At 44.9% G+C, this 27,784-nt stretch overlaps 1 protein-coding gene across 2 annotated transcripts in view; it reads left to right on the top strand.

Moving 5' to 3' along the window:
- The window catches only part of LOC146190527 (cleavage and polyadenylation specificity factor subunit 6-like), a 54,912-nt gene that overhangs the window by 6,429 nt on the left and 20,699 nt on the right, over window positions 1–27,784 (top strand). Inside the window, exons 4-12 of one of the 2 annotated variants that reach the window (XM_084600923.1) lie at window positions 4,834–4,937; window positions 8,947–9,012; window positions 9,723–9,811; window positions 13,256–13,342; window positions 13,496–13,525; window positions 14,454–14,633; window positions 15,397–15,596; window positions 22,161–22,269; window positions 26,718–26,822. In XM_084600923.1, the coding sequence (XP_084457049.1) occupies window positions 4,834–4,937; window positions 8,947–9,012; window positions 9,723–9,811; window positions 13,256–13,342; window positions 13,496–13,525; window positions 14,454–14,633; window positions 15,397–15,596; window positions 22,161–22,269; window positions 26,718–26,822 (970 nt within the window). Of the gene's footprint in view, window positions 1–4,833; window positions 4,938–8,946; window positions 9,013–9,722; window positions 9,812–13,255; window positions 13,343–13,495; window positions 13,526–14,453; window positions 14,634–15,396; window positions 15,597–22,160; window positions 22,270–26,714; window positions 26,823–27,784 lie in introns of both variants that reach the window. The other variant, XM_084600922.1, reaches the window with a different exon arrangement.

Raw genomic sequence — 27,784 nt, 5'->3', positions numbered from 1 at the left:
ACTAATAACCTTGTTTTCAGTCATTTTAAGTGCCCTGAAAATGCCTAGGTGCTGTTAGTCTCTCAACTACAGCATTCACCTAAAGGTGCTGTGTTACCACAAGCGGTTTGTGAGCAGCTGATGCGCTCTTTTAAGGACTGTGCTAAACCTGCACGTTGTGACTTCTGGGTGTTTCAGGAAGTGTTTCGCTAAAATTTGCTTGTTGCTTAATAATAGCTTTATTATCATAATAAGCTGCCGCTAGATCTAGTTAGCAGGGCGTCACACAGTCTTGCAATATCTTGAAAGCTGTGCTTGAAGCAGTAAAGGCAGATTTCTCACAAGTGAAGGTTCAACATTCTTCAAGGGCTTTTTCCGATTGGCGGGAGGTATTTTGCTGCTGTTGGCTTCGTATTGTGCCTTAATGGTTCTCAATAGTTGCATGCTGATACTGCCGCTTAGGCATAGTTCTTACTGATGTTTTTACTAGAATAAGGTGAGGTGGGGGAAAAGGGGTATATGTGCTTTTAAGTCCATTACTTGCTACTACCTCATGGTGGTGTTGGAGTATTTTCTGTGTGGCTCTGTTGACTGTAGTGGAATATTGCGCACATCAGTTTCTCCGAGAAAGAGTGGGTTGCTTTTTACGTCTGGATGTACATGCTTGCTTAACTGCTGCAACACAACTATGACCAATAGCCATATGTGGCATCTGCACTCTTTAATGAAGGCAAGGTGATCAGTGCTCTGGAGACATATCCACGCATGCCTAAAGCTTTTGTTGTGGCGTAAAAAAAGTTAGTGTGCATTCTTAGTTGCGCCTCATCTGATTTGGCAGATAAGCTAGGTATTGCCTAGGTACACAAGCTTGCATAGCACAATGCAGTTTGTATCGCCGGAGTAGAATCCCATTTTCATAGTCACCAAGGTACTAGTCTTTAGTACACGTAACGCTACAGTATTTAGATCTCCTTAAAGCTAATATTAAAATTTTCTTACCAGCAGCGAATAAGAGCTCGTAACTTTATGCTGACTAACGTCGTCATGAAGGCAGTAGTCATGAGAGCTTTTTCTTTTCTTTTTTTTCGGCATATTTTTGTGGAAAACAATGGGTTTTTTTTTTTTTTTTTTTTTTTTTTTATATGCTTGGCCAGCTTTGTGGAGTTGTCAACCACTTGCTGTGGTCCACACACTGTTGTGTGGGTTTTGCATATTTTTTCATTGCTCCTTTAGTGTGTACGTCATTAAAACGGCTATCCATTCGGTAGTGGCATTTGCCTTCCTATTTTTCTTTGTATGCACCAAGTGCTTGGCTGGCGAGCTCTGTGAGCATGTATGTTGGCAGGCAGAGCAGGTGCCAAACTAAACGTAAAGACAAAAAAACTATTCCTTTGTGCAGTCCAAAGGTTCTGTTTGCATTGTTTCCGTAAAAGTGGTTCTCTTATTATATGACCCCTGTATCTCTGAGTTGTGAAGCTCCTGGTTGATGACACAATGCAGACTGTTCTTTAGCAATTCTGCGCTGCTGATGAAAGATGCAGAACAGGTATTTGCATTTGGCCACAAAACATTACAGACCATGCGAGCGCATGCTAGTAGCACATGTTTGGTGGCAAGCCATATTTGCCAGGCTCAACCTTTAGATGCTGGCATTCTTGTGCTTCTGCTTGACGCTATCTGCTCTCTCAGCTTTGCTTCCAGGTGTTGCTGCCTCCCGAGCTCTTACGGTGTGCTTAAAAATCTATGAAAAAGATAAGTTTTGTCAGGCGCATGCATCTCGGTTTATCAAGGATTCTGTGCTTGCCACGTTTGGAAAGGTTTTCTTGCCTGTTACTAGTATTAGTGCATATTCACAATGTGATTGCATGCCTTGTCAATGAGGAAGTGTGCTGTTCTTTTATTTTCACCACATACTGTTTTTTTTTTTTTTTTTCCGCCCTCATACTGCTTATGAACGATAAAGGCTGTAGTGCTCGGAAACACAGAAATTGTTTCTGTTCAAAATTGGAACGTGTGGTGCCTCCTTCGTGTTTTACGTGTTTCTGAGCCCTACTGTCTTTTTCGTGAACAACCAACTTACCCACTCGGCGACCGTTACCATGCTTATTAAAGCAGTCATTTGGAATGTGTGCTTCCAGCATCCAGTGAAAATTGCGCCTAAATGTTTTCTGGAATTGCAATATCTTGGTGCAGAATGTTCTGAACTGAGCAAAAGACACTCTCTGGGATAGTGGTGCCTCCCAGAATGCCTTGAAAAAGGGGGTGCAATGCCAGATTTCAAATTGTTCCTTGGAGTGGTGTTGGGAATTGAAGAGTACTAAGCAAGCTGAAAAGGTCCGCTTCCATTAAAGTTCTTGGCAACATATGCTGTTCTTGGAGGTGGCACGGTCATAATATACAGTGCGCGCTTACATGGTCTGTAATCTTTTTGGGCTGACTGCAATCGGGTTGTTGGTAGAGAAAATGCATCTTTGTGCCGTGTCATTTCGAGTCCCAGTCGTGGCTAATAGAAACAGGCATTTTTTCTGACTTGGAACAAAAGGGTCCTGAACTCCTGCTTTAATTTGCTTATCAACTTTGTGATATCATTCCATGATATCACAGCAGGCTGGTGCTTTACAGGTCTGTTATCATAAACAGTGTAAACAAAAAACAAAACAAATTAATAGTTATAGGTCACAATATGACTATTCATGTTGTGCCGTGAAATTAACGAAGTTCATTCCTTTCAACATGTTTGCTTGAGAGGACTAGTATGTGCAGCAGAGACTTCTTGTTACTATAAATTGCCGTCTGCTAGCCATAACCAGCAGAGCTGGGAATATGTAGCATATCTATGACATTGACTGGATTGCGTAATGAAGCCATAACGGAACTATGATCATGAGAATAACCTAGAAAGTTCGCATTTATAGCCCACTGCTTCGTTGCGAGAGTCAGTAACGGTGAGACTCAGTCAAGTTACACACGGGGAGGCATCTGCAGGCCACATGTAAAGCCCCTGTGAGTTGTTTATGCCAGCCATTAGGACATTTATGGCATCTTGTTTTGAAATCGAGAGGAATCTGTATATTGTTGTAAAGTCTCTACTCTGTGAGCTCATAATTGTGTTAGCTGTAGGAACGTGCATTGCATTTTTGTTCCAAAACATAGTGCAGGTACATATATGGGTGACCTCCAGTTCTTTCAGGTGTGAGGTTGTGAGAGGTTTGCTGAATTCGTCATCTCTTCCTGAATGCAGGCACATGCAGTCTGGCATTGTATTGTGATCATTCCAGGCTTTCTCTTTTTCATTCCTGTAATGTGATGTCCGGGGGGAGATTCTTAAGCTAGTGTCACACTTCGCGTGGCAGTTTCACCACCACGGGACCGTTTAGAAGAGCATTGCTGGTGCTCCCTGGTGTGAACAGCTGGATTGAAGTGTAGCATAACTGGGGTCATACACCGCAGTAGTGTATAAACCTTTATCCTGTAACCAGTTTATCACTAGCATCGAAATATCTAAAAAAAGAAAATGTTTTTTCTGCTTGTAGTGCACATGTTTACTTGTCAGATTGTGATCTTACTCTGCTTTTTTTTTTTTTTTTTTTTTTTTTTTTTTTTTTTTTTTTTGACATTGCAAACTGTCTAAAGAAATGACAAAACTAAATGGTGCCCATCAAAAGAAAAAAGATGGAAAGGCATTTTGGCTCTCGCACAAGAGCCTTGTCTTAAGTCAGCCTTTCTGACGTTGCAAGGTATCTAACAACGGCAAAACTTAAATAGCGTCTACAAAAAGAAGGAAGACTGAAGATGTTTCAGATATCCCGCGGGAGCCGCTACCCCATGTGGGTAGCATGTAGTGGGTTGCGGGTAGACTCCTGCGGGTTAGTGGGGTAGTCGAAACTTCTTTCAGTGCTCCTTCTTTTGGTTGACAGCTGTCACTTTCATTATGTATCACCCCAAAAATTTGGGATTCCATCAGACACTCGACTTCAAGCATATCTGGAGATTAGCTTATCTAGTGGAGAAGTCAATACTTGCAACCTGCATGTCGAAGACTTGTTTGATTTTGTGGCTTGCTTTCAACAGTTTGCTGTATGCTTGCTCCTGTGGTAAATTACAGCCCTCTGGTTAATGATGCAAAGAGGGTTCCACAAGTTTGCTGTTCGTGTGGCCACGGCATCGAAAGCAGTTTGAATGCAAAGTTATAGTTTCTAGGTCTCAACGCAAACATGCTCACTACACGGCTTGCAGTGTTTCTGTAATGCACAGTGTGTTGTGCACCTTTCATTTGGATTTGACTACATATACTTAGGAGCTTTGCCAGTGGCTGTCACACCCTGAACACGCAGTACAATGGGTTTGTTTGCTAAAAAAGTGTGTGCGCCTTAAGGTGGGGAAATCGCCTATAAGCGAATTTTTCAGTCGTGATAGTCGGCACTCGGCATATGTGACAAGTGTGCTGCTCTCCATGCTGTATGTTGTAACGAATTTCTTAGTAGGTGGCAGAGAACTTGGACTACTAGCGTTAATAAATTGGGAGGCGTGTGTCAAAAAGCCGAGTGTGCGGCTCACCTGAGTTGGCACTGCCCTCCTCAAGTATGTTGTGTGACAATTTGCTGCTTTTTCTTTTTTGTGTGCGTGCTTCTGGGAGGACGGTATTGTATTGAATGAAAACGCCTTTCACTGTGATGCCTGGACTCTGCACTGTCTTTTCTGTGTGTCGTGCCATGGTGAAGCTTTCACGCCCACTTTCTCTGCTTTTGAGAAGGTTTGTCACAGTGCACGGGAGATGACCGGTGTGTGTGCACAGACCAGCGCATGGTTGTCCTGCGGTGCCTCTGACCCTTACTGCTTGACCACCATTTCTAGTGGACTACGGACCAAGACGTCACCGACGCCATAAGCGCCGTTGGGGTCAACGATGTGTTAGACATCAAGTTTTTTGAGAACAGAGCCAATGGCCAATCAAAGGGGTAAGATTTTTTTTTCCCAATGTGCCAAAGAAAGTTCCACACCCTCTCTGGAACTTGTGTAGTGTGCTGCTGCAGTTTCTTCTCTTGTCCCGTGGACTGTACACCCTGCCCCAACTTCACATTTTTCTTACCACGCAGAGAAGTTTAGCCGACATTGCGCTTCGGCCGCACGTTCGTCGGGAGAGCCTCCTGTTCGAATCACAGCTCGAATTTTGTTTGTCTCGCGGATGGTGACTTGTAAAGTGGTGGACGAATCTCCGACAGCTGCGCCAAGTGTTTGCGGATTGAGGAGTACCTCTTGAGATTGGCTAACGTGTAACGTGCAGAATCCAAGTGCAGTGTTTTTTTTTTAACGAGAGGCAGTGTAAAGGCTGTATTGTCAATGATTTAGTATATTGGCGTGCAGTGTTTCGAAATACAACAGACTTTATCTAATTTTTTTGTTGAATTTTTCCGCAGTCACGGACCGTTTTTGTTTTCCTTTGTGCATGTTTCAGCTGATGCTAAAGACTGACAAATTGTAGCGAAGGACTGTAATTGCAGACTGTGTTTGTGACTTATCGCAGCATAGTGCCTTTGTTTTGGCTGTTTTATTTGTAAAAAGTGCTACCCTTCTTCAACGTGGCACGATTTCCTCTTTCTTCTGGATTCGAGTTTTTTTACCCCCTCTTGTTGCTGTGCACCTTTTCTAATTGCTGTGCGTTCACATAGCATTGTGCTTTAGGGCGCCTAGCTATAGAATGAAATGTCTCCTTCGTTTCACTGTGATATTCCCGACCTTTGTGATACCGCTTACATTGAAGTGGAGGCACTAAGCGCAGCATTCGTATTGGTTAAGGTAAATTCATGCTCACCTTATACGCATCATATTGCCTTAGATGGTCAGGGCACATTCTAGCATTTTTCTTGTGAACATGTTTGTGTGTGTGTGTCTAGAGCATGCTTACAGATTGTGCACTGAATGTGCCTTCTGTTATCATGGTGTATTGGTCTAATCACTAACTATACAGAGGCCGTTTGCTGGAACAATTGTGGTCAAGGGGGAAATGCTTACAGGCCCTTGAAAGTGCTTGGTATGTTTTTAATCCTTGAAAGTCATTGAAAAATCTGCCCATAAATGAAAGTCACAAATTACAGTTCGGTAAGGAAATTTTGTAAAAACCTGTGAATGAGAAAAAAAAATTTCTTGGCACCTATGTCTCTGCCTGTTAGGCAAAGGAATTTTGTTCTGTTTCGTAAATGCGGATGCGTCTTAGGCGGCTGGCCGTGTTGCAGCCATGCCTGTTTGCGACCGTTCCAATTCCGACAACTTTCGTATTGGCCGTCGCCCTGTTGTAGTGTGACACTACACATATGTTGACATTTTGCTGGATACACAGGCTTCAGCTTGCGAAACGTTACCTGGAAAGTAAATGTCCAAGTGTGTCACTCAGTAGCAGCGACTACAAGGACTGGGTGGCGCCAAAGTGTACAAATCTGCATTGAGCAAAATGTAAGCCTTGCTTGCTTCAGCAGGTAATTCTGATTTAAAAAAAAAAAGAATTTGTAAAAAAAAAAGGGAAAAAAAGCATGTGTGGTCTGCAGGCCAGATTAGTAGCTGGCCTTAAAGGTGTTAGAACTGTTCAGTGCTGCAGCAAGATTGGCTGACCAGCAGTGGGAGGCTGTACCTGCAGAGAATGCTTGGCCTGCTTCCTCCACCTTCTTGAAGAATTAGCTTGAAAGTACTTGGAATATCTTTGAACTTTCTCCTATGGTGCCTGTACTCATTAGGTGTAATATTACGCACTTCAGTGCACATTGGAGTGCAAATAACTTCACTGTTAAGGAAAGTTGCATAGGCAGCATCCTATATGAAGCCATTGCAGTTGACCATGCCTAATAATATTGAGATTTCATGGTCCAGCCGTGGTACCTAATTCCTAGGGCCTAACTGGCTACGAGAAGAGGGTGCATTTAGATAGTATCATATATGAATGAATAAAATGCAATGCTGAAGCTGTAGCTTATTCTAAACCTAGCTAGATACAGCTTTCTTTGGCCAGTATGATCAGCCAGATATAGGCTAACCTGGTCTGATAAAATGGGAACCTGGGTTGCCCATATTTTAAAGAGAATAAAGAGATTCATGCAGGAAACTAGGGAAGGAATTCCACATGGCTATGCCAGAAACTTGTCCAGCTTTCTTGTGCACCTCAAAAACTAGGCTTAGCAGTATAACGTGTGCTAATCTATTGCATGGCACTATTGAAATTGGCATGTGAATGTTTGTTTTTAAGTACAACCCTTGTAGGGCAGGTGTGACTCAGACAAGAGAAGGAAGGCACAACTGCTATTTGCCTGTGTGAACAAACACTTGGCCTACTTGGGCTATCATTAAATAACCCAACATAAGCTGCCTGTGGCCCGAGCAAAGCACTTAGCATTACGACGGCATCGTTTGGACAAGGAATGAATAAAGCTCATGTCTGTATAGTTTCTTGCTGTTGCCTCATATGCAGATTGAGGTACACCCTTTGTCAAAAGTTTAGAGCCCAGGGGGTCTACTTCTAAGGCATACTATGTGGCTGGTAATGCATTCCCAGGTTTCCAGACTTGCTCAAGGCAAGACTATTTTTCTTCCTACCCTTTCCACTAGCTACAACTTCCACGATTGTTAAAGAAGTCATAATATACGGCTTAAAAGCAAACCCTCTGGGCTCTAAACTTTTGACAAAGGTCAGCACATAATAGCCGGGGATGGGGACTGCTTCTAAGTTCCATGTAGTCGCTGGCTCTCAGCATTCATGAAAGTGGGGCTTTCCCTTGGAGAGGGTTGGACAAAAAAAAAATCTTCCCTTCAGGAGGATGCCTGGGAATGCATCACGAGTCACACTGTGTGGCTAGGAAGCAAACTCCCTGGGCTATTTTCGACAAAGATTACATATTGATTTGGAGCAATCTCATACTTTTTTTTTTAAGGGCACTTTGTTTCGTTTGAAATTGTGTTAGCCTATAACCTGCACACATTTGTTCCAGCGAACGGTTATCGGTCACACTCCCCAAATCTTTTTGTGACTAGGCAAGTGTTTTTAATCTTCATGCCACGTGACACATCAGAAGGCATTTATTCTGTGTCAAAATCATTTTCCAGCTCTGTCAGTGCAGCATGTGCTATGGTGTACAGTAATTTGCATACACTGATAATGTGGACACCTCCACTAATAACGTGCCAGTTGACAGGGATTGGTATTAGTGTGTTCCAATCATGACAGAACAGTGCCATGTCAGTCAGGCAGATTTCTAATTAACTATTTATGTTGCAGCACTTGCTGTAGCTCACTAGTCAGTATATCTCTGTATATTGTCGGAAACTGAATATAACATGTTGACTTCTTTATTTGTATGGAATTATTTCACTCAAAACAGTGTTCATACAGATGTTGCTGTTTATATGAACGACCTTCTCTAAACACTGCTGCTGTTCATGTTGCATAATGCAAATTTAAGTTTTGTTCTTGCCGAGCAGAAATAACGTGCTATTGAGCAGTTAACGCCTGAATTCCTTGCGAATCATTCCTGTGATTTTTGTTGTGTTCTCTTTTGTGTTAAGGCTAGGAGATCTGTTAACAAACTTCTTCAAACCTAACGTGCATTTGTGAGCTCCACACAATGGCAGCTGTAACAGCCAGAAGTTTCTCTGTACAGTGGCGTCATTTGAATCTTGTAGCATGTTCACAGAGGACTCCTTCTGAGGACGGAAACACAAAAAAAAGCATTGTAACGACCTCTGCTTGTGTATGTGAACAAAACACAGCACAGTTTTGGTTACTTGCTTTGAGAGTTGTTGAGCGATGCTTTTTTTCTGCGTACTTGCTTTCCTTTGTTTTTTTGCTTGTGTGAACAAAAAAAGTTGTACATCTTTGTTTTTTTTTTTTTTTTTTGTGACTATACTACAAGATCGTGTGGTCATGGTGGCCTTCCCTGTAGCATTTTGTTTGTATGTAGTAAAAGAAATGCTTGGTTTGGCCAGATTCTGCATTGTGACTTTGGGATCGGATAGTGCGGTTCGAGCCGTCATGGAAAAGCTGCCCAAGAAGTAAGTACAAGTTATTCGTTCAAGAATCATTGCAACTGTGGGGAGACATTTCATTTTTGCCATGCTATGTAGTATTGTTGATAGAAATTGGTGAGAAAATGAAGTTCACATTTCAGTAAATAGTAACACACCCATGGTAAATTTCTTCTTTGATCGGCACATTGGTGATGTGCTGTTGTAATGTTTGAAAGAGGAAGATGAAAAGCCTTGCAACTCTCAGCATGATGCTGCTAAAGTACTTAATAGCATTTGAACCTGTTCCTGCATTCTGGAGCTGCCCACTAAGCAAGCGTATCCATCCAAGCGGACATGGCTTGAACATAAATTGAACTTAGATACATTCTGTTGTGCCAAACAACTGCAAATGCTTTGGCTGCTCTCTGAGATCACATTAGTTTCGTAGATGCGAACCACTACGGTGTTCTCTGTAGCTAGTATGTAGCTTCGGGGCGTTAAGCCACCTGCACTGTAACATTTTCATTTTGCATATCATTAGCATAAAAGTAAGATGGCCTGCCAGGCAATGTCTGAATGAGGGTTGAGGCCTTAATCAGTAGCTGTGGTGGTCTAAAGCCGGCACTGCGGGCTGAAACTATTTTTAAGAATGTCTGTCTGTGTGTCTATGCATGGAAAAGATTCAACGCTGCATTTGTTCTGATATTTCTTTTTGTTCCTCTCCTCCCTCCACATTTTTTTTTCTCTTGCAATAGGGAACTTCACGGTCAAAACCCAGTGGTTACGACATGCAGTCGTCAACATTTGAATCACTTCGAAATGCAAAGCCGCAAGCCAAGCCAATGTACGAATTATTCCAATTTTTGCATATCTTAAGCATTCAGGTGCATCCAAAACTGTTAGGTGTCTTTTTTATTATTTTATTTTATTTTTTTAACCTGGCTTTTGCGCCAGAAGACAATTGCTAGCTATAGGTTCTGTCTAGCATAAGCTTGCTCTTGGTGCCAATTCTATGGATTGCATGTAATTCAAATTTTGTAGCCTTCTCTCTGTGGCCTCAAGTGGTGCAAATTATCTAGAGCTCTTCACTGCGGTCTCTCTCTTGCCTGAGTTGCTTCAGGATTTGAAATTCATTACATCAGGAATAGGCGAATACCTTGCACTGTGTGTGGATGCGACATCAGCTTGTCTCACAGTAGGAGAGGCAGTTTGAGACTAACTGAAATCTGTTCCAACATGCCACACGACCCTTCGACATCTGCAGCTGGTGAAGGGCCATCAGTCAGGACCATTCTTTGGGCAAAACTACTACAACAACAGCTTTTTCAAGCCAGAAGCATCAGCTTCTGTAATGTCTCCACAAGAGGACTCATTGAACACTGCTTGAAAGTTCTGAACGAGAGTGACAAGGAAGACTGGGTTTCAAAGAACTCTGCCTCTGACGACGACAAATGAGCGTTTTTTTTTTTTTTTAGTCTGCAATGACCATAATGTCTATTAAAGGCACTTTTTCAAGCGCTTATCTCGCGTTAAATTCGTGGTTTTATGTTTTCCTACTGGGCAGTATGGAAAGCGCCCCTCGTGTTACATTCGAGCAAATACAATATATCCTGTTGTCATTTTTCATGCGCTGTTCTAGGGAGCATATTAACTAGGAGAAAAATAGCCTAACTCTCTGCGAGATGTTTTACTGTCCGCGATTCTGAGCGTATGAAACGGGAAATCATGAACTGAGAACCTATCAGCTAGGTCTTACTGTATATGAACGCAGGGGCCGTATCGTTGCTCCCCCATGAGCAATCTTAGAACCGCCAACCTTTTTTTATTCATTCAGTAGCCAGTCATTTTTCCACCTGAACAAACCCCTTTTAATCCCTGAAGCAGTACAGTCGCCGACCATTTTTCGGACTCTGCGGGATCAGGGAAGTGATCCGAATAATCGAACAGTCTGAAAAATTGTCAACCTGGAAAAAAAAAAGCAACAGCTTTACAAGTAACGAATTTCGCTGCTCCCCATGTTTCATTTATATGTTGTTAATAGGGGGTTAATAGCATAGCACGATCTGCTACTGTGAGCGGCACGCGCTCGCGTGATTTGATACGGCGGACGTAGCCGCCAGTTCATGTGCGATGACAGGTACTGTCTCGGCACGCGTGCGCAACCTCTGGAAGCATGCAGCTGACTGAGGATGGTCACCACATGCGCAGTGGTGCCCCGCAGAACCGGATCATGCTAAGCTGTAACCGTTATAACCCTCCGGTTATAATATCTTGGCCAGTCATGCTTTTGTCATGTCCATGCCACTTCTAGGTGTACTGTGACGCAGTTGCAGGGCAAAGCAATAACATTCAGTTTTCATGGTTAACGACGGTAGTGAAGACCATGGGACGGAACTCATGGGAAAAAATAGAGCGGAACAAGAGCATTGTTAATATAAACAGCGCGAACACGAAGACAAAGGACAAGATAAAAGAAAGCCACAGTACAAGCGCTTGTACTGTGGCTTTCTTTTTTCTTTTATCTTGTCCTTTGTCTTTGTGTTCGCGCTGTTTATATTAACAATGAATAAGTACCAACTCGCCCAACAAAGTATCTTGGGGACAAGAGCCTCTATTAAAACACTGCCCCCATCACTACTACTTTTTCTCCAGGGGCAGCGGCATTGGAATGAGCCACAGCGTACAGTGCTCACTATTTTCAATCCAATTGCGCATTCTTTGTAGGCTACCGCGATGACAAGGCCGAGCAGTTGCTTGTTGCCACTGCCTCAAATGGCGATGATGAACAAAGAGCCAAGCTAGTCCGTCCCAGTGACTCTGCTTCTCCCTAGCTTTCACAGCCGTGCAAAATGGGTTGTTTACGACAACGATGCCCCCTCACGTCTAGTCGTGCCAAGAAAATTAATAAATAAACAAGCCTCCGGCCAAAACCGATCTCCACAGTATTGTCGACTCCAAATTTGGTCTGAAAAATCGAACTTTTGGGTGTCATAGGGTCCGAAATATTGGTAGTGAAAATGTACACGTTCCTATGGGCTGTGTGATGGTTCCTGAATGAAGTCTGAAAAATAATTCGGCTACTGTAAATGTTGTATTGTCCGTTATGGCTCAGTATTCAATCTATGAGATGAGACTGCAAACTTTTGTGCGGTGTACTCATAACTTTTGCTGTTCGTTCATCTTGAAGCTACATTGCTGATATAAATGATAGCTTGATCCAGCCAAGTTCGATATAGGTAGGTTCAACTGCATTTGTTTTGTAAATAATCAGCGCATACAGACAAGGACCAAGATCAGTAGACACACAAGTGCTGTATTCGGCATGAATTCGAAACTGCTACTTGCACGCCTATACTCAAAACCTTTTGAAGACAACAGAGAGGTTTAGAATACGAATACGGAGCTTGGAAGCCCCCTGTTTGTGGAGCATCTGTATTTGCGAAAGCTTTAGAAAAATATGTGGGCCGCCGTATCTGTATTGCTTCAACAGCTTGCAGTGCCATTTCTGCTGAAAAGTGACCAGAAGAAGATTGTAAACTTTGCAGCGTTAATTTTTGCTTTTATTTGTGCCAGCATTAGAAAACAAACATAATAAAAACATTTCATGTGAAAATCAATACTTGGTAACTTTACAACATGGAACTCTACATTCCGCGCTTTCAGGCATCTTGTATCCCAGGCGACCCAACAGCACTTACTGATTAAGCCTAGCAGCTGTCCAAATCAGAGGGCGACGGTGTTCCAAAACTTCCTAGCACATAAACAAGCTCATATTTTATTCAGGTAATGTCTATACAAATCTTGTATCTCAGTGAAAAAAATGTTCAGGAAAGCTGACCATGTTGTTGCAAAGGGGATGACACAAGTTTGGTAATGTATTACAACTGTCGAAGGCCGCACTAAGACGTCTTGCACATAGTTTCTGAAAAAGGCAGTGGATGTCTAGTGGTTGCACAGGGGTCACACTTCGCAAAATCGCTTACCTCATTGTGCTGTTGTGAATGCCTGTCGCTACTTTTGGTACTAACATGAGAACAGTTGACATCCGCGGTGGTGGCTCAGTGCTTAGCCACAGTGATAGAGGCGAAACACTGAAGCCGCCATCTGTGTGCTGTATGACTGATGTAGGTGCACATTAAAGTATATCTCTAGATGGTCTAAATCCAGAGCCCTCCATTATTGCCTCAGCTGCTTTGGGATGTTAGATGTCATAGAGTATACCATACCGTACAGTACCATACCATACCAACTTCCTTCATGCGTGCTTGCACGTTTGTCTTTTGTGCAGCTTCATCGCAGTCACGAGAGTATGACGAGTTCTACCGTGGAGAACGCCGCATGGACCGTTACATGGGAAAGTACGACCGCAACTCAGGTGCCTATAATCTTTCTTCTCTTCTCTTTCTGTGGCTTTTTGTGCCATTTTTGTGACTGTCGCGCTTTAGCTTTCTAGCTTTCACCTCGCTCTGAGCCTCATTTCTTTTCCTTTTTTTTTTTTTTTCTTTTTTTCTCCCCCTGCCTTGTGTAGGTGGCTATGACGGCAAAGGGCGAGGTGAACGTAAGTTACTCTCGTTGCTCTTGCAACTTTTGTGTGCGGGCAGTTTGCTAGTCGGCACTTTTCTTGCCACGCATGGGTCAGGTGTAGAAAACCGCATGTTCAGCCAAGTGGTAACAAACACTTTTTGAAAAATCATTCATTCTCCATTGGCCTTTTGTTTTGTCAACATTAGGCTTCGTGAAATTTGGACTATGTGCTCTTAATCCTTTTATTGTCCAAGTACCTCTTAGAAGGGGTATATTGTTTTTGTTCTGTCTTTTGCTTCCCCTAGTGATTTGATTAGCTTAGCCTTTAAGAGTCTCAAGACATTGAGAGTTTGCTCTGGCTCTGCTTGGCGCGAGCCAAGCAGAGCCCGTAGCGGTGCGGCGAGCGGGCCTCGCTAAGCCTTCTGGTCTCTTGTCAACCTCACTCTAAGTTTACAGCCCCATTGCTATCGAATAATGTAGTGAAACTACACAATATGACTTTATTTAGCAGCTCTACTACAAAAAATGACGTCTTGATTGATAACATTTCTTGCTATAAAACCACTTCTGACCGATAGGTGGCGCGACCGATACCTTACGGTTAAGTAGGTGAGCAACCGCTGGGCTAAAACTCTTTATACGTTATGCTGCGCTGGGGTTCCGCTCGAAACTTGGAGCGGAGCGGAATGCAAATCTCCTTAGCTATAACTCTCTACTAATAAGAGATTGCTGTTAGCATTGAGCTTATGTAGTGCAATAGTGGAACGCATTCCCTATACTTCAGCAATCCTGTAGACATTGCATAAGAATTTTTGTGCAGTGGACCCGTGCCCATGCATTTGCTGCCATCAACTGCCACGAAATGATACATAAAGCCACAGATGCATGAAAACTGCCTGCCTATTGATTTCCTGCTGATGCAGGAATTAATGGTGGTGGATTTGCATTTGCTCTTTGACCAGGTGACCCGTACCACTTGGGTGGCGGCGACAGGGGTCCTCCTTCTGGACGTCTGGGGCCCCGGGGTCCCTCTCCGCAGGGCCGCTCTGAGCGGAGCCGCCCCTTCCCCAACCAAGGGCGCATGCCCCCTGTGGGGCCACCACTGATTGGGCAGGCCCCTCCACCCCCTCAGTACACACCAGGTAAGAACCTGTTTGTCCGGGTAAGCACCTGGGTGGTCCTTCCATATCAGTGGTGTATTTGGGATGTAGGCTTAGGAAACGGCTGCTTGCATTTGTTCACGAGACAATCCTGACATACAAAGAAACAGTGGTGAAGAGGTGTAGTTCGGTTGCTTGTGCGCGGCAAACACAGTAACGTCTCAATTAAAATTAGGGCGCAATTGATTTCTGTTTTGCCTTCAGCAGTGGGGCAGGCCACTTCTCTGCATGACAATTGGGGCCCCAAACGCCAGCTTTCCTTCATGACAGGAGTATCACGTAAAAAATAAGCATGACCGATCCATAGCCACCCTCTAGCACACACTATGTTTACATCATCACACGGTTTTGCTGCGCCGATTAGAACCAGCAAATTTGAAGGATGTGCAGCCGACTCAGCTTTCTGTGGGAGAAGTGGTCAGAGAAGCATCATTAGGAAAAGTGTTGCTTGCAGGGGCGCGGCACGCAGTTTTATACATCGTGCTGTACTGAAGGGTAGTTCAATAGACGCGAACAGTGCAGCTGCAATTTTTCATGGGAGTTTCCTAAAACATATTGCGAGAATTTATGTAAGAAGAGATTCTGCATATCCGGGGTTGGCTCTAATTGTCATTTTCAGTCTTCTGACATCACTCTAGGTCCTGGGAAATATGCGATTGATGCCTCGTTGATTTCTCTTGACAAGGTTTCTGATGCCTCAAGATCTCTCTGTAATCCCTGGTTTGACTTGTGGTCTGGTGTGCAGACTACCCACCTCCCCCCATGAGGCTGGGTGGCCCCCCACCACCCCAGGTGCACCCTCCAGGTCCCCCGCCACCTCTGCGGCCACCACCTCCACAGAGTGGGCCTCCGCCCCCTCTGCCGGCCAACCTGCAGGGCCCCCCGCCTCCCACCGGGGCTGTGCCCCCACGCACCGGACCCCCACCGCCAAGCCTCCTGCGCATGGTGAGTGGGGCATGTCACCAGGGCGCGGAAATGATCGTTCTTCGTCCTGGGCTTAGCCACTACATGAAAGCTGACTTATCTAGGTATTGACCAGCCACCATGAAATTGCAGTAGGAGTTAAAGCCTAAATACGTGAAGTTGACAAAATTGTGCAGTTTTTCATTGCGTGCATTTTTAGCTTGAGAAAAAAAGGATGGCGTGGAAACGAAATGAAAGTGATGAATAAATCTAGGGAATATCAACTTACAAATTGCCACAGGACCCCCCCCCCCCCCCCCCCCCCCCCCCCCTTTCTTACTCAAAGCCATAAAACCTGGCAGGTATGTGATAAATTAAATTTCTGATGGCAGAATGCTTAATTTTTTTCTGCACTAATTTTGCACCGCAAAAAATTAACTTGTGTCTAGCGTTATTTAGCTGCATAAATTTCACCACTGCATGGACGGAGCATTAAAGAACCCTGCATTGTGGTGCACCATCTCGTGAAGCATGGCCGACAAAGAGGGATGACTGATCCTTGAGTGCACAGTCACGTTGATAATATGAATGCAGTATAGCAGCAGCCACAACTTCATCACAAATCACAGTCACTGTCGTTGTTTTATCGTATTTGAGGTGAAACTTTAATCCGATTCGGCCAGATTTCAAGTAGCATAGCATTACACAATAAAAGGTTAGCAGAGGAAGTTCTTGTGTCAAGCTCGACTGCCGGAACATACGTCTTTGCTAGGTGAAATTCACTAATGCACACGTGTAACGGGAGCAGAATTAGAGAATTGTGAAATTTATAGTATTGAGGTATTCACTGCGAAGTAAATTTGCTGCACTTTCAATATGGCGGAATTTCGTTGGTGGTCAAAAATGAATCCGGGGGAATAAAACATTGTACCGCATACTGATGCACGCGCATAAAGGTCAGCTCTTTGCAGCAGAAAATTGGTCTAAAAATTGGATTTTTGATTTCATTTTTGCGGTCCTGAGACGTTTCGGGCAAATCTGCAAATTTTGGCTGAAAAATACCCACCTATTTCACACGTTACAGTGTTCCAAAGTTGTGAATCTGAACGCTTGGCCCTTTAAATTGAGGTCAAATAGTGCTGAGTTTTGGTTGGCCGCAAATTGAAGAATACACGTTTCACCGGTGTAATTTTGGTCTTATTCGAAAGATTGTGGTTCAGGCTATTCCGATGTCACAATTGTCGTCCGTGAGCGAACACCCAAAGCGGGAAACAAAGGGACGAAATTGCACGAGTGATACCTTAACAGTTTTCATGCATGGGACAGATCGAGCACTTAGAAAAGTTAGTGGGGTGGTGGCAGCGGCGATCACAAAACAGCCTCGCGTGCGGCATGCAGGATCACAAACCTTGTCAAAATAAATTTTCTTCTTAGTTGCAGGGGCAGTTATCTCGACGGGAAACGGTTAATTCACACCAAAAATCAGTCAACATAATTTATCGAGTTGCTGTTAGCTTTGGTAATTCAACAGTATGGCAAAAACTTCTTTTGCCGATTTTACAGAATTTAATTTGGGACACAGTCACCATTTTAGAGGAGTGATTTCTCGGCTTCTATAGCAGCTATCGCTATAATTCTTTTTTTGCCAGAATGAGTAAGTTCTGCAATACAGTCGCCGACCGTTTTTTCGGACTTGAAGGGACCCGAAAAATGGTCCGAATAATCGAACAGTCCGAAAAATCCGTGAAGCACAAAAAATCACTTTATTCAGAGGAAATCGGCTTAAAAAAGTCGCCAATTTTACCTTGCGGCAAATTTCTTTTGCTGGCGACGATTTGCGCTTGTATTTGCGCCAAAGTTGTCGTTTCGCTGTACACGCTAGACAGCAAGTTCACAGCGTTCGTAATTTGTGCAAGCGATGGCTGTGGTAGGCCGCCCGAGTCGTCGTCGGAGTCCGACTTGTCTTCAGGTTGAAGAACCTGGCGTACAAGTTCGTCGTCCGTGAGGTCCGCACACATATCGAGGCCGTCGTCCACTTCAACAAACTCGCGGAACGTGGAGCCCGTTGGAATGTCCATTCCGTTCCCGCGAAGGTCAACGATGAGGTCTTCGCCACTGTCTGCAGTCAAATCCTCAGAATCGTTGCAGTCTTCTACGTCATCGACTTCATCGGCGGAGAATCCAGCGTGCCTGAAGCAATTAGCAATTGTTTCCGCTCTCACTGCCTTCCACGCGTCAGCCAGCATGCTAACCGCCGCAAAAAGATCCGTGGCGTACTTTTTCCCGTTGTCAAAACAAAGGACTGTGCGCCGCAGAAGACGGGTCCGATAATGCACCTTAAGGTTTTTGATCACCCCCTGGTCCATTGGTTGGAGCACGCTGGTGGTGTTTGGTGGCAGGTATTCGAGCCGAATGGCTTTCAGGTTGTCGAAGGTGCCGTGAGCCGCGCAGTTAACAAAAATAACTTGTCGCCCCTGCCGCTCGAAACTTCGGTCGAGTCGACGCACGTAATCTTCAAACAAAGCATGAGTGATCCATGCCTTGGAGTTGCTGCAGTACCACACGGGAAGGTTCTTCGCGCCCTTAAAACACCTAGGATTTTTGGATTTGCCTATCACAAGAAGTGGCAGCTTCTCAGTGCCAGTGGCATTTGCACCTACCATTACTGTTATCCTTTCCTTGCTGTGGCGGCCCCCTGAACAGGAGTCACCCGAAAAAGAGAGGGTGCGGTCAGGCAACATCTTGAAGAAGAGGCCGGTCTCGTCACAGTTGAAGGTGTCCTCCGGGCTGTACTGGCTCAACAAGGGCTTCAACTTCGTCTGACGGTAGTCTGCTACCGTGGCTGGGTTGGCGGCTCCGCTCTCCCCGCACATCTTCTTAAAAGACACACCGTGTCTCTTCTTGAAACCGCGGAGCCATCCGTCCGTGAACTTGAATTTTTCAATTCTCATTTTCACGGCCAGGGTCTCTGCCTTTTCCTTCAACGTGTCGCCCGGCACTGGAAGGTTTTTCGCTAAAGCAGCTTTAAGCCAGAGTAGCAAGGCCTTCTCCAATTCGGGGTGGTCGCCTTTCCTGTCGTTCTTCTGGCTGCTGCTGTGGGACGCCTCAAAGGCGGAAAAAATCTTCTCCTTATTTTTCACGTAATCCGAAATAGTTTGCTTCGACAGTGCGAACTCCTTGGCCACGTCAGCTTGCGTTCGCCCACTCAACACTAGCTTTATGATCGCTGCCTTTTTCTCAAGGGTCATGGTAGAATAGCTCCCACGCTTCTTTGACGGACCCGGCAGCACCGGCGGGGCCATGTCCACATCCCGAGTGCGCACCACACCGCTCGTCAAACACGCAAAAATGAGGCACTTTTCGTTCAGAACGGTGGAACCACCGGACGCAATCACAAAACGGCCAAAGGATTGACGGCGCGCCACTCGGTTGACGCGGTCGGAGAAACTCGTGTGACAACACGGCGGACGTATGAGACAAAGCACAAAGAGATAGCTGCCCGCGTCAGCGTTGGCGACAAAAGCAGGTTGACGGCGATGACAATCCGACTGCCACCTCGAAGTGGCAGAGATTGCAGGGGCCTCTCCTGGCAAAAATGGGGCGCCGAAACCATGTCAAGCCAATCCAACTGCAGAGCCAATCCACCTCAATCCAAGATGGCACTTGTTGCGCCGGCGAAAAGCCGATAAGATGGCAGATTTTGGCCTGCAGGGGACTGAAATTAGTCCGAAAAATCGAACTTTCGGACTTTTAAAGTCCGAAATATCCGTCGCGAATATGTATGCGCTTCTATGGGGTGACTGACGGTGCCTCACTGAAGGCCGAAATATCCTACAAGTCCGAATTATTGGAGTCCGAATTACCCGTCGGCTACTGTAACACTGCTTTTTAACCACTGTTTGTTTGGCAAAATTATTAAAATAAATCATTTGTCCCAGTCACCAAAATGATTTTTCTTTGGCAAGTTTGACAAGCCGTAACTTTCTTTCAAATCGCCCTAAAATGCTCATTTATGCTTTATTGCTGTTCTTTGTGATTCTAGATCGTTTAAGGGGAGACACTGGTCTTAAAATTAAAATTTTTATTTTTAGAGATATAATAACGAAATTGGGTGTGTATATGTATTTCTTCCTCCTGTTTTCAAAAATGTAATTAGTTTTACTCTATCTCAATTAGTTCTAATGTTATTGGGAAATAACCAAAGTCAAATTTGGTAATTTCTTACGGGTCGTTAGGACAGTTTCCCTCAATATTTTTTCGTTCTGATTAAAATGTAGTTGTAGCCAAAGACCTGCCATGTGGAGCTATGCTATTTATATTATCATTGATGTACATCACGGTATAAAAATATTCAATTATGTAGATGCCCCACAATTCGAAAATATAATTAGCTGACATTATTGTTCAATAAATTTGACATGTTCAACTTAGCAATATAAAAATAGCATAGCTCCACAGTTCAAACCTTTCTGAATTCAACGGTATAAGATTTATTAAAATTGCACCACAAAAACCCAATGAAAAGTTCCGTAAGGCTAGTCATGTCACCAAAAAACATGAAGCTGAGAAAAACTCATTTGAAGTTTTGACACTGAGTGCAGAAAATATTGGGAAGAATCTTCGACAACGGATGTTACTCAGATGTTCCCTATCAGTTTCCCTACAAAACAAAACAAAAAGTGTCTTATTCCATCCAAGGAAACATTTAAAAAAAAAATGTCGAATGTGTAAGTGTGATGAAATTATAGAGGTTACTTTCGAAAAGTTAGGGGATGACTTTTTTTTTTTTTTTTTTTTTTTTTTTTTTTTCTTTCTTTTGAGGTGAAAGTGAGGACCGGAGCCAAGGAGACGAGAGCTCCACCAGGCAAACAGTTGGGGAAGAGAACTGCTTCGCTTATTCTTGGGGAAGAGAACTGCTTCTGTTCGAAATCGCAGTTTTCGCAGACAAGCAGAAGCTTTACAGCAAGGCCGTACTCCTTATCTGTTGCCTCGCTCAAACGCAGACTTCCTGCGCCGCAGGTTCCGCACTTCGCTTGCGCGAAAAAATTGTTCAAAACCTTCAAGTCCACAATCACGAACTGGGTACCGGCATCAGCTGTCTGGTAATCCGCACTGACGCCAAGAAGGTCAAACTTGCGCTGGGTTGCCGACTTTTCCGACAGAACGGACTTTGCTTGCGCCGATCGCTCAAAACGCTGCGCCTGCTCGGTCGACGAATAGTACACAGCATCAACACGAAGTTGTACCACGATCCGAGATACGATTCGTGCTGCAACTTGGTCCCGCGGTGTCGTCATCGGGCAGCGTGCTTGATGTACCCGGCGGATCCAACGAGTCCGGCACTGCAGGCCCCGGCGACGCACTGGTGGCCGCCGCCTGCTGTTTTTTGTTCCACGGACGTTTCTTCCGGCTTCCAAAAGCTCGTTGCGTGCTCGGTTTCAATCGACTGTCTCCCGGCATCTCGATCGCAAAGAGAAACTCCCGGCACAAGGCGGAAACACGGCGTGTAGAGAAACACGAGCGCAAAAACAGACGCGCATGAAGCGACAGCCAGAGCGGCGAACGCAAGAGAAAGAAAAAAAAAAAATGACGTAGACGGTCACACCAGCCAATGGGAGGCGCAGAACGGCGCGCGCGCGAAGCGCGCCGCGTGCGAGCCAATCAGCGACCCGAAAACGGCCTTCGGGAAACCGGCCCGAACCGCCGCTCGGCTTGAGCGACGCCATTTTGAGATAGCTCAAATTGCGCACAAAGAAACCAGCTTCAAAACAAGCCCAAGATGGCGGCGATCGGCCGGCTGCGACGCCGGCGGCGCGCGCGGGAAATTCGAGCAAAGTCTCTCTTTTCGGGGCCATTTCGTCGCTGCCGTGGTGTTTTGAAAGCCGATTTTATCACATTTCCCGACCGAATTCAGCGTTAATAATTTTACTGTAGATGCTCGAAAGGATAAACCTTCCGAAAATGAGTTTTTCCCAAAATCGACTTTTTGACCATTTTCGACCGTTTTAAGACCCGCGTCTCCCCTTAAGGACTGAAATCTTCTCGAAATCTGATGTTTACAACCATGCTTCCTCCAAACAAAAGACCAGCTTTCCTTAATATATATTTAAAACTACCTGCATTAGGTAAAAACAGTTTGCAGTTTTGGAATGAACACGAGAAAATGCACAAATGGTGCGGATCTGGTGCAAATCCGCCCATAAATAACAAAATGGTTCAAAGAGGGGCGTCCCCCCATTCAGCGCACATGGCTGATGTAAAAGTTGTTGGTGGTGGAATGCACCACCTGCTGCGCCATCTGGAGCAGTTCAAATGAGGTTCGCACAGTGCTGGGGGAACGAACCCCTTATACATTGTGAGCATTTATGCAACGCACGGCCGGCAAGACCAGACGCAGCTTTCATAGTAGTCTGCAAGGCGGCCTGCAATGGTCATAAAGGCTTGAAATGGGACAGGGGGCAGCATTCTCTTTGCACATCATGGGGCCTGACCAGACGCAAAGCTGTGACATTGCACATGGTACTCTGGGAGATGTGTCTGATTGTAGACAGCATCAGCTCACAGTGTGTGCTCCTGTTCTGTTTCCCCCCCCCCCCCCCCTTGCAGCCCCCTCCAAGAGGGCCCCCGCCGCCCCTGGGTGCTCCACGAGGCCCTCCGCTGATTCCAGATCACCGAGGACCACCTCCTGTGAACAACGAGTGGGAGAGGCCACCAGGTTGGGGAAACAGCGTTGCAAAATCTTTTGTGCAATTTCTTGTGAGGCTCTGCCCGTGTTGCTTGTGATGCAGTCGAACAGTCTTTGATTTATTCTCGCTTCTTTGAGTTCCCAGTTCGAGTGGTTACAGACTTGAAAGAAAAAAAAGCCTCCAGAGTGTTGCACTATTTTTATCGTTACAAAATTTCTTGAAAGTGTGCTCATAATTTTACGGAAATGAAATTCTAAATAGCTATGAATAGAAGTTTTGCACTAACATGCAAGAGGCAAGGGCTGCAGTTGCCTGTGGTCAAATGACATGGATGGAGACCCTGATGTTTCAACTAATTTTGGCAGTTTTGGCAATACGCAGTCTATTTTTACCCATCATGTGTTAATTTTGAAATATTAATTTATGACTATGTAATTATTGTGCCCAAAGTTTTAATAAGTTCCTTGTCAAAAATTGTTAAACTTTGATGGCTACGTGTTCTTATCAAAAATTGTTAAACTTAGAAGAGGCAGGGAGTGCAACTACTATACCATTTTTTTTATTTTTGCTTCCCTGTTATAAAAGTTATAGGCTCATCAAATACACCTATACTAAAGTGGGAAAAATATCAAGGCCCAATCCTTATAGTTTAATATAATTAAATTTATAGGGGGAAATCTTAAGTTGTTTAGATATTATTGCACATAAAAATTTATCAGCTTTAAAATGCAGCAATAATTGTTCATATAGCTACATCTGGAGATATGGGCAACAGTAAGTGTGGTAGTTAAAATCCCGTTTTGAGAAAACAAAGAAATAACTTGTCAAACAAGCTCAGAGTTTATTTATCGTGAATTAAAGCATATTTTTCAATAAGTTTTATGCTAGGAGCCTCCAGGAACATAATTACAATCGATCTCTTTCCCTCGTTTTCTTTTCCATCGCTCGCTCGAAGTTTGCATCATCTGCAGCACACATTTGAGCAGCTCGTTCACTGCTGAGAGGCTTAGTGCGGTGAACGGTGCCTCGTTTCCCGGCGCTTCTTTGAAGTTCCCCCAACAGAAATTGCTTGCGGCGGGTAGCGGACATCGAAGAAAGCTTTCACTGATCTTAGGTGCTGAGATGAATTACCATTTTTTCAGCTTAGGAAAGAAGTAGCATGTCGACGTGCACGCTCTTCGTCGCCGTGACAAGCACCAGCGCAGTACAGCAAAACCTCGTAAATTCGGACTCGGTTAATTTGAACTTACGGTTAATTCGAACTGACGCTCGGGTCCCGGCATGGCCCTATGTATTTCAATAGGAGAAAACGCCCGATAATTCGAACATGCCAGTATCCACAACGGTTAATTCGAACTAGGAGCCCGTGGCCCACACAGCTCCTCGCAGACAGAAGTCGGCCCATACCGTGTACAATGCGCAGAAAGATTACTAAAGACGCAAAAAACAAAATCTTTCAAATCTGCCCGCGCGCGCGAGACGAGGTGCGCACTCGACAGTCACAGCGAGCATTCCGGTGCATGCCGTAGCAGGTTTTCGTTGCCGGGTGCCGCCAGGCTCGATCACACCAACCATCCTCCATGACACCAACGGTCCGGTGCAAGCCGTTGCAGGTTTTGGCAGCACCGCAGTTGCTGGGTGCGCTTTTGACAAGCCTTTTTTCTTTTTGTCCTGCGGTCACGTTGTGTGCACAACGCAGTTGTCGGTGTCGTGCACTTGTTCGTGCCGCGGTGGTCCAAGTTTTACCGTTTTCATTGCCTCACCGCTTTGCCAGCGACAACTCATCGATTGTGACAGCCATGGCAAACCGCGGTAAATACACGGCAAAGGACCTCAAGACAATGGAGATTTTGAGTGAGGTGGAACGTGGTGTCCTATCCAAGACGAATATAGCCAAAAAGTACGACATCAAGAAGAGCACGCTGTCAACGTAGCTCAGAAACAAGGAATCGATCAGTGCTGCCTTTCGTAAAGACGTTATGGAGCCCTCTCGCAAAAGGCTACGGACGTCGGCCCATCCCGAAGCGGAGAGCGCCGTAATGGCATGGATAAAAGAAGTTCGCAGCCGGAATATTCCGTTAAGCGGGCCCATAATTGCTGTGAAGGCTGCAGTCTTTGCCAGCCAAATGGGCATCAGCGAGTTCGGCGCGTCGGAAGGCTGGCTGTCGCGTTTCAAGGCGCGTCACGGGCTGACATTTAGAAAAGTTTGTAGGAAGTCAGCTGAAGTCGACAAGGAAACGTGTGAACAGTGGGTCTCCAGTGAACTGAAGGAACCTCCTCGACTTGTGCTGGCAGAAAGAGAAGCAAAGAAAGAATCACCGTCATGATGTGCGCAAATGCGACGGGCACGGAACGGTGCTGCTTGCTGGTGATCGGCAAGGCAGAGAAGCCTTGCTGTTTTAAAGCCATCAAGACGCTTCCTGTTGATTACACCGCAAACAAAAAGTCGTGGATGACACGGGAAATTTTCACCGACTGGCTGGGCAAGCTAGACAGGAAATTCGCTGCACAGAACAGGAATGTTCTCATGTTCGTGGACAACTGTACAGCTCATTGTGACGTGAGTGGACTGGCAGCAATCCGCTTGATATTTTTGCCTAAAAACACGACTTCTGTGCTCCAGCCTATGGATCTTGGAGTTATTCAGAAATTAAAAACGCTATACAGGCGCCACCTCCTAGAGAGACTTCTTTGTTTGGACAGTGGCAAGTCGTACGACATCGAATGTCTTGGAGCTGTCCACATGCTGGCATCATCGTGGAATACCGTCAAGCCAGAAACTATCAAAAATTGTTTCCGCAAGTGTGGCTTCGGTGACGCCCCAGAAGCATGCAGCGCAGAGGTAGCGGAGGCTTCGTCTGTTGATGACTCCGTCGTGCTCGACCATGGCTACGCGGCTTTGTCGGAGGGTATCGCCTTTGAAGACGTTGACAACGGTGTGGAGACGTCTGGGCCCTTGAGTGATGAGGATATAATCGCGGCTGCATGTGCTCCACAGGGCTCACGGGTGGCGAACACGGCTGAAAGCGATGAAGAGTCCGACGAAGGCGACGATCCGGTGCCACCCCCTAGTGCATGTGAAGTAGCGTCGGCGCTCGATCTCGTTGCACGATACTTTTCCGTCGGTGAGAATTCGGATCCTGCGCTGGAACTCTTGGGCAAGCTGCAGTCGATGCTTGTGGAGTCACGGCACAAGAAGCGCAAGCAAACGCACATTACCGATTATTTTTCCGTGTAAATAAACATGTTTTGAAGCTCGGTACTCACACAAATGCATTCCGGTTCTTGTTTGCGGCGCATGACTGACCGATTAGTCCCATTCATTCGTCGTTGCGGCTCGATTGCAAAAATTATAGGAATCGCCCTCCGTAAACGTGCAGTAGCGCCTAGCCCTCTTTACTCATGGTAATGAGTCAAAATGTAGGCTCGGCCAGCACGGTGGGCCACGATGGCGCTCATTCCAGTGCCCGACTGTTAATTCGAACAATTTTCTCGGCCCCTTCGAGTTTGAATTAACAAGCTTTTACTGTACTTGCCACCGATTCTTCCGTATGCGCGCTGCATTGGCTCTTTCTAAGCATCGCCGGTGCTGGTAGGTTCGATAACTCCTTGCGCGTTCGAGGTTGCCAGTCTCATTTTTTACCGAATGCATGAGCTGTTCAGAACTTCCATTTTCAACCAGACATCTTGGCGAAGAAACGCGGTAGCAGGACACTGCTGTACGTGTTCAAAGTTTTACTCACACTACCAAAGCAAACACAAATAGAAGTATACACATAACTAAATCAGATTTTGCATCAACATATATTGAAATGACTTGGAAAATGAAAACATCTGTGAACACTTTAGCGCTTCATTCTCGAATAACATTCTTTTTAAATCTCAGCGGCATGGCTGACACATTTTTAAAGATACGTGTCAGCAAGCTTCTGTCCTTCACATTTTTAAATCTTTTTATCCATCTTCGAGCCGATGCTGTACTAGAGCATGTACTTCACATGTGGCCGACTAAGCTGAATTAGCTGAAATTTTTTCTGTGTTCTATTATCTTTTACTATTTTTGAGCATCATTTCCATCCAATGCCTTTTGGTGCGACATTCTTGACTCTCATGGGAAAAGATTTTTTTGTATGTTGTAGCTAATATTTTGTGCATTTTGCTAGAGCTTGTTTGCTACTAAAGCGTGTAGTACAGTGAAAGCTCGTAAACTTCAATTTCACAGGACCAGGGAAAAGTTTTGAATTATTAAATATTCAGATTATCGAATGGCTCCTTTGTAAATTTTGTCGCGCTAAGGGGTTTGCTACGTGGAGGTTTTTTTGCATCTATGTTTAACTGCAGACCCTTCTCTCCCGGTTAAATCTGCTTCCATGAGAGCTGTTGTCGGATGGTATGGTTCCTTTCTGTGTGCATTGTTTCCTTCTCGGTTGTGGGCTGATGGTGCCCTCTTCTCCCCTTCCTCTCTCTTATGCAGCAGGGATGCACTCGCTGCCCCCTGTATCCCAGCCACCCCCACACCCAGGTGGAGTTCCTCCTGGCCCTGCTCCTCCGGGTATGCCGCCCAATCGGCTGCCGCCACCAGGTGAGCTGCCCACCTTGGTCTAAGCAGGTGGTGTCTCACTTTAAGCACGCAGCCGTGGTACTGACAGTATGGGATTGTTGTTGGTGCTCAGGTGGGAGAGGTCACCGCTGGTCGAGCTAGCAGAGAGTGTTGACTTCGAGGCTGAGTCACTGTGTGCTCAATGTCTCTGCAAATGCATTGACTGAAGGTGTGCGCTTATCGAAATTTTCTAACACGAATCCACTACGAGTGTGGGGGAAAAATAAATTGCCTTCAAATATCGAATCAAATATCTGATGAGTGAAATTAAAAATAAGGAAAATTAAAAAATGACAAAAATTGTCTTGTTTATTTCAGACTTCACATATTAGTTGCAAAAAATGAAACTAGAACTGCACAGTATATACCCTACTCAAAAATTAAAACTAGTTTATTAATATGGGGATACCACATTACTGCACAATTTAAGTATTTCTTTTCCTTATAAGGAACTGGAACAGGCATGTGGAAGGATAAATGTAGTTTCTCATGCTGATTCTTGGGGTAGTACTGGCTTTATGACGAGCTTTTGCAATTTTGGGGGCATGGTACTGTCACATATTTAGTTTAGACTTTCTTTTGAAGAGCAGAGCTACACATTGATGTCACTCATATTGCTGTACCTGCATTCTAAAAAAAGTAACATTTGTCTAAAACTCGTTTTTTCATTTCGGTGATTTTGGGCATATCACTCAGCCTTATGGCGCTTTTTTCTATGTTGTTTTAAGTGACATTGACAAACTAGGTATCATTACAATTGTACCAAAAAGATCTAAGGGGTGATGCTATTCATATTGCAGTAGTATAATTGTGCTAATTGCAAATTAGCATGGTTATGAGAGAATTAAATGAAAGTGCATGTAGCAAGAGTTGGTCTGTTTCCTTGCGTATAAGTTGCTTTCTAGTTAATAAAAATAGCATCACCCCCTAGAACATTTGTTTGG

This window comes from Amblyomma maculatum, chromosome 4 (assembly GCF_055883805.1).
Source record: "Amblyomma maculatum isolate TAMU_Amacu chromosome 4, ASM5588380v1, whole genome shotgun sequence".
NCBI lineage: Eukaryota > Metazoa > Arthropoda > Arachnida > Ixodida > Ixodidae > Amblyomma > Amblyomma maculatum.
Note: the sequence above shows the minus strand (reverse complement) of the source record. Positions and strands in the feature narration are given on the sequence as shown.